At 53.5% G+C, this 14,110-nt stretch overlaps 1 protein-coding gene across 1 annotated transcript in view; it reads right to left on the bottom strand.

Annotated features, from left to right (window-relative positions):
• The window catches only part of SPATA13 (spermatogenesis associated 13), a gene marked incomplete at its 5' end in the record, with an annotated part of 81,670 nt that overhangs the window by 66,997 nt on the left and 563 nt on the right, over positions 1 to 14,110 (bottom strand). The window contains one exon of the mRNA XM_045293986.1: positions 13,110 to 14,090. Coding sequence (XP_045149921.1) covers positions 13,110 to 14,090 — 981 coding nt within the window. The remainder of the gene's footprint in view (positions 1 to 13,109; positions 14,091 to 14,110) is intronic.

The raw sequence follows: 14,110 nt of genomic DNA on the forward strand, positions 1-14,110 counted from the left end.
CCCCAAAGCAGGGCACTGCGCAGCATCCAGCCTCTTTCACAAGCGGGCTGCCTCTGCGTGGGAGAAATCTCGGGCTGTCCCTGCCTGGATAAGCCGTGCACGCCCAAGTCAGAAACACTTGCAGGCAGGCTGGGCCCGTTAATTCTTGCTTCTCAGTATCTGTTTTAAAGAGGTTTGGTTTCTGGACAGCACCGAGGAGATGGCTGATTAGACCGTCTTCATAGGAAAGAAACCAGCCTTCTTCTAAGACAGGGTCACCCACCAAGATAGGCCCTACCACCCCCTGAGGGGCACTAGACAGACTCCCGTCCCCCCGAAAAAACCCTAAACTCACCACCAAGTCAATGCCGACTCCTCCCGACCCCACAGGACAGGGCAGAACTACCCCTGTGGGTTTCTGCGACTGGAGCTCTTCCCGAGAATAGAAAGCCCGTCTTTCTCCCAAGGAGAAACCCCGTCCTTCGCATTGTTACCAAGAGGGATGGGGCACACACACCAGTCATTCAAATGTAACCAAGGTCCTTCCCTTCCCCGGGAAAACGGAAACAACAATGTGTTTTAAAAGTGTCCTCTGGAGGGTGATGGCCTTGTCCCCTGGGCCCAGGAGCGGCGACGTCATTTGTAAGAAGCGTGTGACGGCCCATGCTTCCGAGCTCCTCCGGGCACAAAGGGTGCAGCGGCGACGCCAGGCCCTGGGGTTGTCCTTGCACGAGTAAGACGGACGACAACATGTGCGAAAAGCACAGCTGCCGTTTTTACAAGGCCTCGTGATTTGCTTTATGGGTTGATTAGGGAATTTAATAAAAAGACAAAACAAACAGAAGATCACCGGAAGTAGCCCCATCAGCCCAGTTCCGTGAACCCTAAAAATAAATCAAATACCACTCCTGTGAGCGTGTCTAGGGCAGCTCTGAAGACACAGAACCGATCCCGCGGCCGCTGTCGGTGCCGTGCGGTCGGTTCCCACGCACAACAGAATGGAACTGCCCAGTCCCGCACCGTCCTCCCCGACTTCACGTCTGGGCCCACTGTTGCAGCCACTGGTCTGTCTATCTCTGAGGGTCTTCCTCTTGGGCCCTGACCAAGAGGGCCTTCTGCAGAGACTGGCCCCTCCTGCTGGCACGTGTCCCCAGTATGTGAGATCGTGTCTCTCCACCCTCGATGCTGAAGAGCCAGCTGAGTGCCTCTGCTCCGCTGTACAGGAAAGGAAAACACTCTGCACAATGCCGGTCCCTGATTGCTTTTGTTTGTTTGTTTTGTTTAGTTAAGCACACGCAACACACCCAGTTGCCACATTCCATACACTCCTGACTCTTTCCCTCCTCCAGGGGCTAGAATAAAAAAAAAAACCAAACCCAGCCGGCTGCCGTCGGAATGGATGCCTGGGACTGTCCAGGGCAGAGGACGATGAATGCCTCGTAGGCGTCCACGGCTGCAACCCTCCCAGGAGCAAACTGTCCCCATCACTGTGTCACAGTGGCACGTTTCAACCACCACTCTGAGCTCTTCATCCACGGTGCCACCAGGGCTCCGAAAACCCCCAAATCAAGCCCATGGCCATCCAGTCTGTTCTCCCGGATAAAGCTCAGGAGACTCAGCTCCCCCCACACAGGTGATTCCGACTCAAAGGGACCGTATAGAACAGAGAAGAACTGCCCCTGGGGGTTTCTGAGATGCTTCTAACTCAGCGGTGCTCAACCTGTGGGTCGCGACCCCTTTGGGGTCGAACGACCCTTTCATAGGGGTCGCCCGATTCATCACAGTAGCAAAATGACAGTTATGAAGTAGCAAAAAAAATCATTTTACGGTCACTACAACATGAGGGGTCACTACAACATGAGGAACTGTATTAAAGGGTCTCGGCACTAGGAAGGTTGAGAACCACTGCCCTAACTCTTTACAGGCGTAGAAAGACTCCTCTTTCTCCCTCAGGACAACTGGGGGTTTCGAACTGCTAACCTTGTAGTTAGCAACTAAATGAGTGAGTAACTCACTATGCCACCAGGGCGCCTTCCTAACTCACAGCAACTGAATCTAGGGTTTCTTCAACTGTAAGTCTTTACAGGAGCAGACAGACAGCTTCAAATTTCTCCCTCAGGGCTGCTGGTGATTTTGAACGGGCAATCTGGCAGTTAATAGGCGTAATGCTTACCAGACAGTGCCACCAGGGCTCTGAGAGGCTATCATAAAACCCAGCCAAGCCACCGAGTCCATTCTGCCTCGTGGTGACCCTACAGGACAGAGTAGAGCGGCTCCTTAGAGCTTTCCGAGACTATAAATTGTATGGAGGCAGTCTCTTTTGCCTCTACAGCCACCCGCTAGTGGGTTTGAACCATCAACCTTTAGTTTACCGGCCCAATACTTAACCCACTGCAACACCAGCGCTCCCTGACTGGGTGGAACCCAAACCAAATCCAGTGCCATGGGCTCTATTCTGAGTGAGAGCGATTCCACACACGTCTCCCAAGCTGTTGCCCTCAGGGCCTGGAGCACCTCATCTTTCAGCCTCGGCCTGTCACCAGGCCCGAGGAGCGGACTCCGGACAAGTGAGTGAAGAAAGGGGACACTGCTGGGGGGCCAAGCCTGCATGCAACAGGAAACTAATCCTCCTCTCTCCACCTGCCTCCCGCACGCACGCCACGGCACCCTGAAAGCAGCAGACAGCCTCTGGTCGTCTTTCCCCATCCCCCACAGTGCTTCCTGAAGTCTCCCGCACGCTCCTCGGAGAAGATTCGAGGCCACAGGTGTGTTCTAACAAGCTACAGCCTCCTGGCTGGGGGCAGGACAGACAAGGGACGACAGCTCTAAGACGCGACGGAATTTCTTGACTTCCGTCTTCTTGGGCTTCCCATTCATGCTGGAAGCATTGCAGTCATGGGAGGAGGAGGAGGCTTGGGAGGAGGAGGAGGCTTGGGAGGAGAGGGAGGGGAAGCAATGAAGGAAGTAAGTGCGAGGGGGCTTCGAAAAGCCCGTGGCAACATCTCATGATCTTTCCATTCCATCTTTCCATGGACCTTTTGTTGTATGAGCCCTGGTGGCATCGTGGTTATGCCTTGGGCTGCGATCTGCAAGGTCAGCAGTTCAAAACCACCAGCCGCTCCTTGGGAGAAAGACAGAGCTCTCTACTCCCGTAAAGAGTTATGGTCTTGGAAACACACAGGGGTTCTATCTGTCTTATAGAGTCACTGGGTTGGCATCGACTTGGTGGCAGTGAGAGTTTGGTTTGGTGCATAATGGCGGGTATTAAGAATCGAGGGTGCTTTTGAATTCTTCTGTCTGCAGCTTTCTTTGATTATAAATGTATTTGTCACGGGTTTAAGAGTCCAGGCAGCCAACCTTTGTTCTTTTTTCCCCACCAAGTGGCACTGTGGCCCAGTGGGTTACCTGTTGGGCTGCTAACTGCAGGTCAGCAGTTCGAAGCCACCAACCAACGTGCAGAAGAAAGATGAGGCTTTCCGCCCTACCCTGTCCTAGAGGGTCGTCCTGAGTCGGAATCAGCTCTGCGGCAGCGGCCATGGGGTTTTGGTTGTCCTGTGGGCAGTGCATCACCCAGCTTTTCTTTCTCCTATGGTAAGGTGACCAGATTTTAGCATTGGTAAAGCGGGACGCCATTGATAAAACTCATATCCTGGCGAAATAACCACATGGCAGCCGAAAACCGTATACCCTAGCTTGTCGTGCATTCTTTCCAAAAATCGGGGCTTTTTTAAAACGCCGCAGGACTCCGGAAAAATTGTTAAAAATCGGGACTGTCCTGCCCAAAGCGAGACATCTGGTCACCTTATCCTAAGGAGCCCCGCTCAGGAAAGCAGCTCACTGCCAAGCTGATGCTCACTCATGGCGTCCCTACAGGATTGGGTAGCACTGCCTCTGTGAGGTTCGTAGACAGTAACTTTCATGGGAGTAGAAAGCCCCATCTTTCTCCCACGGGGCGGCTGGTGGTTTCAAACTGCAGACGTTGCAGTTAGCAGCCCCACACGTGGCTCCACGCGAGACCTCAGGGTGAGCGAGCCCGCCTCCTCGGGTTGTGGGACTGCCTGCCGCTTTTATGCTGAAGAGGCAACCACACTGCTCAAGTTTCAGAATGAGTTGGTTAAGGTCCCGCTTCCTGCAGTGGGTGGAGCGGCTGTTGGACCCAGGCCTCCAGGTAGGGACTGCACCCCAGACTCTCCCCTGTCCGTTTCTTGCTGAGAATGTCTGAGTGTGCTTTTCTGTGGGGTGCTTTCCCTCCTGAAGGAACTTCTTTCCATTGCTGTAGAAACGCACACCCAGGTGACTGAGGGAAGAGAGACATGAACGAAAGGATTAGCAAGCCAGCTATTAGCTTCTATTCAAGACTGCTTCTCTTCCCTAAATCAAGGGCGAATCTGAGTAGATTTAGAAGCAAAATGCCCCAGTGCAGGTCACCTCCACCACTAAGGAGCCCTGGTGGCGTAGTGGGTTAGGCATTGGGCTGCTACCGGTAAGGTCAGTGGTTCAAATCCATCAGGGGCTCCCAGGGAGCCTTAAGAGTCACAGTGAGCACTTTGCAGATGAGCCGTCACCCACTGGACACTTGTGTGAAGCCCCGGGCTGTACCCGCACTCCCATGTCCTCCTCGGTCTAGACACCTGCCCTGCAGGACAAGGCTCCTCGGAGTCCCGATGATGGATGAGGAAAAGGGGGCCAAGGGGCAGTAGGTCGCTTAACTGTTGTGCATGGAAGAGGCTGAGCTGAGACTCGAGGGTCCTGGAAGAGCTGCTGCCCCACCCATCCCCTTACTCTACTCTCCCCTCCCAGTTGTGCCCTCCTCACCCAGTTAGCGATGTCCACTGATTGCACCCATGACACGAGGTACGCGCTCATAAGTACTTGTCCCGCGGTCCATCGTTATCAGCAGCACGGCACTCTGCCCATTAGGCTGTGCACCCTGCAGAATCAAGGCACGTTGCTTTGGGGTGTGTGGGGGTGTGTGTCCCCCTTTCTTGCATCTGGCATATAAAACAGGAGTGGTGGTTGGGTTGATTCTGACTCGTGGCAGTCCGTGTGTTGGGGAGAACTGTGCTCCTTAAACTGACTCCGGTGCAATAGGGGCGTGACCCTGCCTGTAAAAACAGCCGAACGCAAAGCTACTGGAGCTAACAAGCAAATCCAGCAAGGTCAACACGCAGAAACCAGTAGCTCTTCCACACACCCGGAATGAGAAGGTTGAAAAAGAAGAAAGCAGCGAAGGAAGCAGATTCCATTCACAGTGGCATCTGAGAGGAAAGCCAGGGCTCAATGCAGTCAGGAGATGAAAGGCCATACAATGGAAGAGACACAGCGGGCGGAATGAAGCCGAAGGAGGTGTGAGGCAATGAGGAAGACACGCTGTGTTCATGAAGCAGAAGACCTCGTACTGTTAAGACGTCAGTACAACCTAAAGAGATCTCCAGGTTTAACCCAAGCTCTACCACAGTGCTTTCTTGGCAGAAGTGGGAAAGCCAGTCTCAAATTGATATGGAACAGCAAGGAACAATGACAAGCCAGAGCAATCTTGGGAAAAGAGCCCCAAGGGAGAAGACGAACACTCTCTGTACGCCAGAGCTACAGCCATCAAAGCACTCTGTAGCTGTTGTTCTTAGGTGCTATTGTGTCGGTTCCGACCCGTAGCCACCCTGTGCAGCTCAGAGGGAAACACGGCCCGGTCCTGCGCCACCGTCACAAGCGGTCTTATGGCTGAGCCCATTGCTGCAGCCACGGCATCAAGCCTCTCCTGCAGGGCCTTCCTCTTTTTCCCTGCTGCTTCCCTTTACCAAACATGATGTCCTTCTCCAGGGACTGGTCTTTCCTGACAACACATCCACACATGAAATGGATGATGTGGTGCCCCACCAAAGCCTAACAGATGCAAGTTGGCTGAGAATGGAATATGGCGGTCCGAGCTTGGAGCCGTGGGCTCTTAACAATGGCAACAAAACACACAATTGGATCCACCAGGCTCCATCAGGATCAAACGCTTTCGCCCGCCAAAGGGTCTTTGCCCACAAAATGAAGTGATGGATTTCAGAATGGAGAAAATACTTGGGAACCACGTTATCAGATAAGGATTTAATGTCCAGACTGGATGAAGAATTCCCACCATTCAACAAGAAGACGACAAACAACCCAATTTCTAAAACGTGCCGAGAACTTGCGTAGACATCTCCCAGCGACAACACAGAAGGCCTTCAGCAGGTCAAAAGGTACTCCTCGTGAAAAGGTGCTCTGTGGGAAAAGATACTTATGTGAAAAGTAGTCTACATTAGAAGTACTCTGCGTAAAAGGGCACTCTCCCTGAAAAGATACGCTGCGTGAAGAGGCATGCCACATCACTAGTCACTAAAAGATATCCACGCCAAATCCACTGGCACTGCGGCGATTCCGACTTGTGTCAGCCCTGGATGGAATATTAAAGCTTTATGGAAGCAAGCAGCCCTGTCTTTTGTCCCCAGAGTGGCTGGTGGGTTTGAACCACTGCCCTTGTGGTTAGCTGTCTCCAATGCATACTGCACGGGAGAGATCAGTCAATGAGAGAAGATACTGCTGTGCCCCTGCTAGGATGCAAAACGACAAAACAAACACTGGTGAGGCTGTGCACACACTGGGACCTCGTCCATCGCTGCTGTGGGCAACAGTCTGGTGCTTCCCTAAAAGACTTCAGCAGAGAGCTGCTGGGAGACCCGGCAATTCCACCCCTGGGTGTACGCCCAGAAGAACTGAAAACAGGGATTCAAACCAGTACATGGACATCAGTGTTTGCTTTAGCAACAGACACACACACACACACACACACACACGGTGGAAACCACCTAAATGTCCATCAGTAGATACACAATTTGATGCATCCCTTCGATGGACCATTATTTAACCATAAAAAAGAATAAAGTTATGATACTTTACAAAACATGGATGAACCTAGGAAGCACTGTCAGAGACCAAAGGGCAAATATTGAATGACCTTGTGTGTTAGTCTCGGTAGACTAGAGAAATAAATTCATAGATACTCATATGTATATAAGAAAGAGGTTTATATAAAAGAGCAATTGAATATTGAGAAAATGTCCCAACCCAGTCCAGGTCAAGTCCATAAGTCCAATATTAGCCCAATATGTCCGATACCGATCTATAAAGTCCTCTTCAGGCTCACGAAATGCATGCAATGATGCCGAATGAGAAAGGATCACATGCCAGTGGGTTGGAAATCGTGTGGATCCAGTGGTGTTGTAAGCATCTGACAGGGGTCTCTACATGGCTTCTCTGGCTCCACAGGTCTGGTTGCATCAGGGTAGGTCCATCTGCCTTCTCCAGCTCCCAGGGCGTAGTGCCATGTGTCTAGTCAGTAGACATCTCTCAGGGAGTGAGCAAGAGTCTCTCTCCCGCCTGCCTTCAAGGAGAAAAAAACAGATTCCCCAGAATTCTCAGGAAAGAGCCATGCCCACACAGAGGCCTCATTGGCTGGGACCCCATGGACAGACTAGACTCCACCCCTTCACTCTTAATCCTCTCAAGTCCCAAATTGACACCAGATTATGGAACTACCACCCCTTGTATGAAATCTCCACCGCTGGTCTGTTCAGTGTCCCACTGTGCCGGCTTGTGTGTGGCTGTGGTGCTGGAAGCTGTGTCACTGGTGTTTGAAATGCCAGCGGGCTCCCCCAAGGCAAACCGGTTTCCGTGGAGCTCCCAGACTGCGAACAGACAAGCGAGAAGGACTTGGCTCCCCACTGAAGGAGCCTCTGAAAACCTTATCGTGGTTTGAAACCCTGCTGGATACTGAAGACATAATAAATGGAGGCAGAACGTTGTTGGAGACAGTCCCAGAGGAAGGTCCCGTGGGTGGGAGGGCACGCGTGCACCGGGGTCCACGAGGCACTAGTGAGCTGAAGTGGACTGGTACTGGCAGAAGAAACCAGTTCTTGGGGAAGGACATTATGATTGGGAAATAGATGGTGTGGGGGGAGGTCAGATACTTGCTGCCAGACTGCTCCCTGCTGCTGGAGACAATGGACTACTTCTCTCTGAAGCTTGGGACCATTAGCTTGGTTCCTGTAGGAGGGGTTTGCACCCTACTGATAATGGTTCCTATGGAGACCCAGAGACCACCCTCTCATTACTGGGTACCCTATAGTGTAACCCCTCCCTGTGACGTATGTCTCTACCTGTAATTGGTGGGCTGGCATGCCCCCAAAAGGTATATAGGCATGGGTCAGCAATATAGAGCCCTCGGGCTCGGACTTCTCTCTCAGACTCTGACCTCCCTGACTCTTCCCCCTCTCCCTTGTTCCCTTTCCCTCCTTCCCTTCCCCCTCTCTCCACGTGGACCACCAAGCTGGGCTGAGGTGAGCAATGTTGCCATGTAACGTGTCTGACTGTACTGTATTATTGTATTATCTCTCATGCTTTCGATGACTCTAATATAATACTTATATATCTCAACCGTACAATTGTGCATTACTGAATCCGAGTAGTAGTAATAGGAGTATTAGCGGTGGGGGCTGGTCCCCCACCTCCCTCGGCGCCAATTTTTTAATTTAATACTACAAGATGGGGCAGCAAAAAGAGGACAGGCCTCAAGAACAGACTGACCCAGTGGCTGCAGCAACGGGTTTCGCTCAGGCGTAGGAACAGTTGCGAGGCCATTCAGCCACTGCGTGCACTGGCCAGAAAGCACTAAGAAACTCTTGCCTGATCCTTCGAAGGGAACAGATCGCACTGAAGCTCACTGTCCTGAGTCAATTTCAACACACGGCGACCCCATGGGGCGGGGCAGAACCACCCCACGTGGCTTCCCGAAGCTGCGACTCTTCATGGGAGTAGAAAACCTCGTCTTTCTCCTGCAGAGCGGCTGGTTTTGAACTGCTGACCTTGCAGCTAACAGCCCAACAAGTAGGCCAGTCTTCCTCCAGGGCTCTTACGAAGATGTAAATGCTAAACTGCGTTTTTAATCCAGGGACTTTGGGCAGCACACCACTGGGGTTTCTAACAAGGTTGGCCACGAGGTGGCAGCAGATGCATACCCTTAGAAAGGCAAGCGCTTTTCTCACAGTGAGCTGGCTCCTTCCGCTCCAGAGAAAGATGAGGCTGTGTGCTCCTGTTGAAACCCCCCACATATAGGGCCCCCATGAGTCCGAATCGCCTCGAAGGCAGTGAGTTATGATGATTCCAAACTAAAAGCTGTGTCTGGCTGACAGATGATGACACACTACAGATTTCAAATGGTTTTCACTCTACATTTAATGCTGCGTGCCCTCTGACTCATAGCGACGCCCTCGTGACAGAGCAGAATTTCCCCCCTTGGATTCCAATCTGCTGCGTGTCAATCACCGCTCTTTCAGCTGACAGGTAAGCGCTGACTCGCTGCACCACCATGCACCACCAGGGCTCCTTCAACACGCAATGACACAGCTTACATATGCTCTACAGGCATGCTGACTGTCAATGGATTAAGTAGAAAATAGCATATGGAAGGATACTACACTCAAGACTGACTGATATAGAAATAGCAAAACTGATTTTAACCCATGAAGGTTGGAATTCTTGTGTCTTAAAAGATGCACCATTGGGACAGCAGACACCCTGGTGGGTGGTGAGGTGGCCCCTGTGGCGGGGAAGGCAGGTAAGTGGTAGATTTCTTCTCAGAGCAGCTGGTCCTGGCTCAGAGAGGGAGATGCAATGAAAGACTTGGATATCACGCATGCGGTGCCTCACCTGTCCAACTACTGCAACTGCCCCCTGGCGGCCACCTGGACCAAGTGCGGTCCCTCTCCATGGTCTGGACCAACCACCCCTCTCGGATTACAGTTGCAACAAAGACAGTTCACAGTCACCAAGCCCGATGCTGGCTCAGCGCGACCCCACAGGACAAGGTATAAAGTGACCAAGGTGAGTTTCTGAGACTATAACTCTTGGCGGGAGAAGAAAGCCCCATCTTCCTTTCTCCCAGCAAGACAAGGCCATGGGAAAGTCTGGCTGACCCCAAGTCTCTCCCCAGACAGCTGTTACTGCCAAGCACAAAGGGAGGTGGGGCAGTGGAATGAAATGGACGCTATTAGAGGGGCTTTTCAAACATCCTTAGTCTCCCAGGAAGAGGCCCTAGTGGTGCAGTAGATTAAATGCTGAGAGAAACCCAGTTCGAACCCACGAATCAGCAGTCTGCCTCAGTAGAGATTTACAGTTTTGGAGACCCTGCGTTCTCAAGGGAATCAACTTGGCAGCAGTGGTTTGGGCTTTATACACCCGGAATAAAATGTCGTAAAAGCCTGCACGGACATCGTAGGTACTGACAAGTTGTGCATTCTGGGACGAGCTCACCAAGATTCTGACAGCCCTGGTTTCTGTGTCAACGTCAACCGTTTTAGTAAACCTGCCTACCTTTTCCCTCACGAAGAAAGGTTATATTTTTGCAAGCTTCCCTCTGAAAGTTAGACACTGCGCTGCAAGGACTCTCCAGGTACAATGTGCACGCTGGATCAAGCCATCATTCTCTTTTCTCTTTGGAACATTTTCTTTCAAAGCACATGAGCAGCTTGATGTGCTACAGAAGAATCTTGAGGCAATTTAAAAACATGTGCAATTTAAAAACATGATGGATATTCTGGGGCAAATTTGCCAAATTAGACACAAATGTGCACGTGTACTAACTCCAATTTCCATACAGTGATCATGAGTGGGAGGGGCACTCTCTAGGGGAGTGTTTGCTATAGTAAGCACCCATCTATACTTACAAAGCCGTCCGGGAAGGTAAGGGAAAATGCGTTTGCCACCCCCACGGCTGGTTGCGTCTCGCCCGCTCCCCACCACGCATGGTTAAAGGGCCCCGCATGTTTCCTGTGCCAACTGCCGCACAGGGGCGCCGGGTGGACGCTGTCAGAGGAGGATGGGAACACTGCTCCCCGCGCAGCCTTGACGGTTATTAGTCCGCCCCATTCCCGAGATGCTCATGTTCAGCTCTCAAAATAAGTGCAAGAACCGTCACCCAGCGAGCTGTCATCCTTTGGGGGCTGACGAGAACCCCACAGAACGCTCTGTACACATTCCCACGCAAAAACAACCCGCTAACATCACAAAGACGTGCCTTTATTCACATATTCTGTTGGGAGGGATGTAGGGAACGTTTGAAACCTCCACCCGGAGGGGACAGCTCTGGGGAAATAGTGTTTTGAAAGTGACAACCGGGTGGACCTGCCCAACTCCCTCTCCCCCAGAACCTAGCACGCAGTGTGAAAACCCAACCCGCCCACCCCCACGGACCCTCAACTCACACCCTCCTCATGGCTGCCCTGCCCCTACCGTCTCTGAGGCGCCCACCTTTCCCAGAACAGACAGTCTCAATGTTCTCCAGCCACGCTCCCATTTTCACCCAGAAAGCAGCGGGTGGGGTTCGAACCGAGGGCCCTGCAGCCTGCAGTTGAGCAGGTCATCGTTTCTGTCACCAGGGCTCCTTTCTCACTGCCATGGAGTCAATCCCCACCCCTGGTGCCCCTACCAGGCAAGGCAGAGTTACTGGTGGTTTCAAACCGCTGACCTTGGCAGTAGCAGGCCAACGTGTAACTCGGTCTGCCATCAGGGCTCCTGAGACTCTAACTCTCTCCAAGAGCTGAAAGCCCTGTCTCTTTCACGCAGAGAGCCTGGAGCCTGGTGGTTTCGAACTGCTGACTTTGTGGTTGAGGCTTCCTCTATTCACTGCCATCAAGTCGATGCTGACTCGGAGCGACCCTACAGGGCAGTAGAAAGTCTCCTCCTTCCTCCCTCGGAGCAGCTGGTGGTTTCGAACTGCTGACCTTGTGGTTAATAGCCCAACAAGTAACCACTGCACCACCAGGGCTCCTTCAGCACATAGTAAACCAAACATGAGCCCACTGCTACTGCGGTCAAGCCGATGCTGACTCGGAGCGACCCTACAGGGCAGAGGGGAACTGCTCTCAGAGGGCTCTGCGCTGTCAATCTTCATAGGGTGTCACGTGTCTCCAGAGGGTCAGCCGGTGAGTTCGAACCACTGACCCCACAGATGTAGGTGATAACCCAACACCTAACCCAAAGACCACCAGAACTCCATCTAGTTCATAGTCTGGGATCAGTAAATGTATTTTGAAGGAATGGCATGGAAAATGCCATCTCCAGGGATTTCAGCAATTTAGGGCAAGAGAGAAAAATTGCTACGGATACTTTTTTACAGCAGCACAACCAGCAAGTGGCCACTGGCCTTGCTGAGCACTTCAGGGGTAAGGACAAACACCAGTTCAGAGGTAGAATTCCCGCTACCGTGTGGGAGGACTGGGGTTCAGTTCCTGGTCAATGCTCCCCACATGCCTTCCCACCCCTCATCTGTCCATGGAGGCTGGTGTGTTGATGACTATGGTCGTTGAAGGATAGTATGTCGACTGGACACTCTCAGCTAGGGGTGGAGTCAAACCGGTCAATCAAGTGGTAGCTTGATGACACCTTTGGGGGTGCGACCTTTTGTATCAGAGTGAGGGACTCTGGGAATTGCCTCACTCTATGCCCCTCTGCCTTCCTGCCTGCTAGAACTCTGGCTGCCTTGAGGGGTGGCCACGTATGGGCTGCCCAACCCTGAGAGCTGTCTGTACCCTGCCATGTTCCCACCAACTTTGGATCCACAAGACTGCGCCCACCGGCCTGAGATCTTCCTGCTTCCTGGTTCCACCATTCTGTGTCACCGGCACGTGCCTCCGTGAGTCTGAAGAGGGACTAATGGCCTAGCATCAGACTACGGACGTGAGTTGGACTGGGTTGGGAACCCTTCTTGATACAGGATTATCTCTTACACAGGGATGAGCATCACTGGATATGTTTCCTTAGTCAACCCGGGAGAACACAGATGCTGAATAGGTATCGCCGGAGCTGCCAGAGGACGACTGACTAGGAAGGGCCTGGTGACCCCATTCCAAAGCCAGACAATGAAAACCCCGTAGACCAAGAGTTTTTCACCATGTCGTGATTAGCTAGCTGACCACCACCACCAGCCACCTGGGCACATGGAATTCTCCAGATGAGGATCAGGGGGTATTGCCCTGACAATGCCCTCCCACCCCCCCCTCTGCCCATCCGTCACCAATGGAGCACGGCCTGGCCCCTGCCCATGTCCTCACCTCCTCCTTCTTTTCTGCTGGCCCAATGGTCCCACTGAGGCTCAACTGGGAGTAGCTGCTGATGCCGCTGTCTTCAGCACCTTCATCACCACAGGGGGTCTGCTGCCCTTCTTGGGGGGGCCCCGAAGCCCGCTCCTTCTGAGCAGAACCCTCAGGCCTCTCTTCGCTCTCCACAGAACTCAGGGACAGGGCGCTGTGGTGACTCGGGCCACCCAAAGTCACGCTGCCCACGCCTGGGCTCTGGGGCTTGGGGCTGGTGGGCCGCAGAGGAGTGGAGAGCTGCTCAGACCCCAGTGCTAACTGGCCCGGAGGCGGTGGGTCAGCAGCCTCCCTGGTGGGTACTTCCTGGGTGGCCGGGCTTGGTGAGGGGCGGCCAGGGTGAGCCCCGGCACTTTCTGACGCCTGAGAACTTTTGGCTTCCAGCGGGCACACGGCGGTGTCCACGTCGATGTGGGGACCCTGAGAGGTGGCCGGACTGTGGGCAGGGCCCACCGGGAAGGGCGCGCCCTGCCGTCTGTCCGGCTCGGTGCAGGTTGACACCCGGCGAGAGTAGTCGTCGTGCAGCCTGCTATGGCGCTGCAGCCTGTGGCCAGGGTCGCTGGGTGCAGGGGGCCCGTTCTTGGGGCTGTCCCTGTCCCTCTTCCACGTGGCATCGGCCACGTTGCTGACCAGTTTCAAGACCCGGTCGAAGTCCTTGGCCCTGAGGGGGCTCTTCCAGCGCTTGGTCCTCCTGTCCGAGCCGAACTTCTCCGAGTCTGCGGACGAGCTGCTCAGCGTCCTCTGGGGTGCCAGCTTCTCGGGGCCCACTCTGAGGTCGGCCAGGTTGGACGTGGACTTCCGCTTGAAGGAGCTCTTCTTGAGGAAGTTCAGGTTGTCCGTGCTCCTGCTGCGCCGGTAGGCCAGGCGGTTGTCTGCAGGCTCCTGGACGCTGACCTCGCAGCAGGCCGGCGGCGGCGACGGCGGGGGTGGCCGGGCCTGGCGCTCGCCGCCGTCCCAAAGGC

The sequence above is a fragment of the Echinops telfairi genome, unplaced genomic scaffold (genome assembly GCF_000313985.2).
Source record: "Echinops telfairi isolate 266 unplaced genomic scaffold, ASM31398v2 ScPeMD7_2565;HRSCAF=3150, whole genome shotgun sequence".
Lineage (NCBI taxonomy): Eukaryota > Metazoa > Chordata > Mammalia > Afrosoricida > Tenrecidae > Echinops > Echinops telfairi.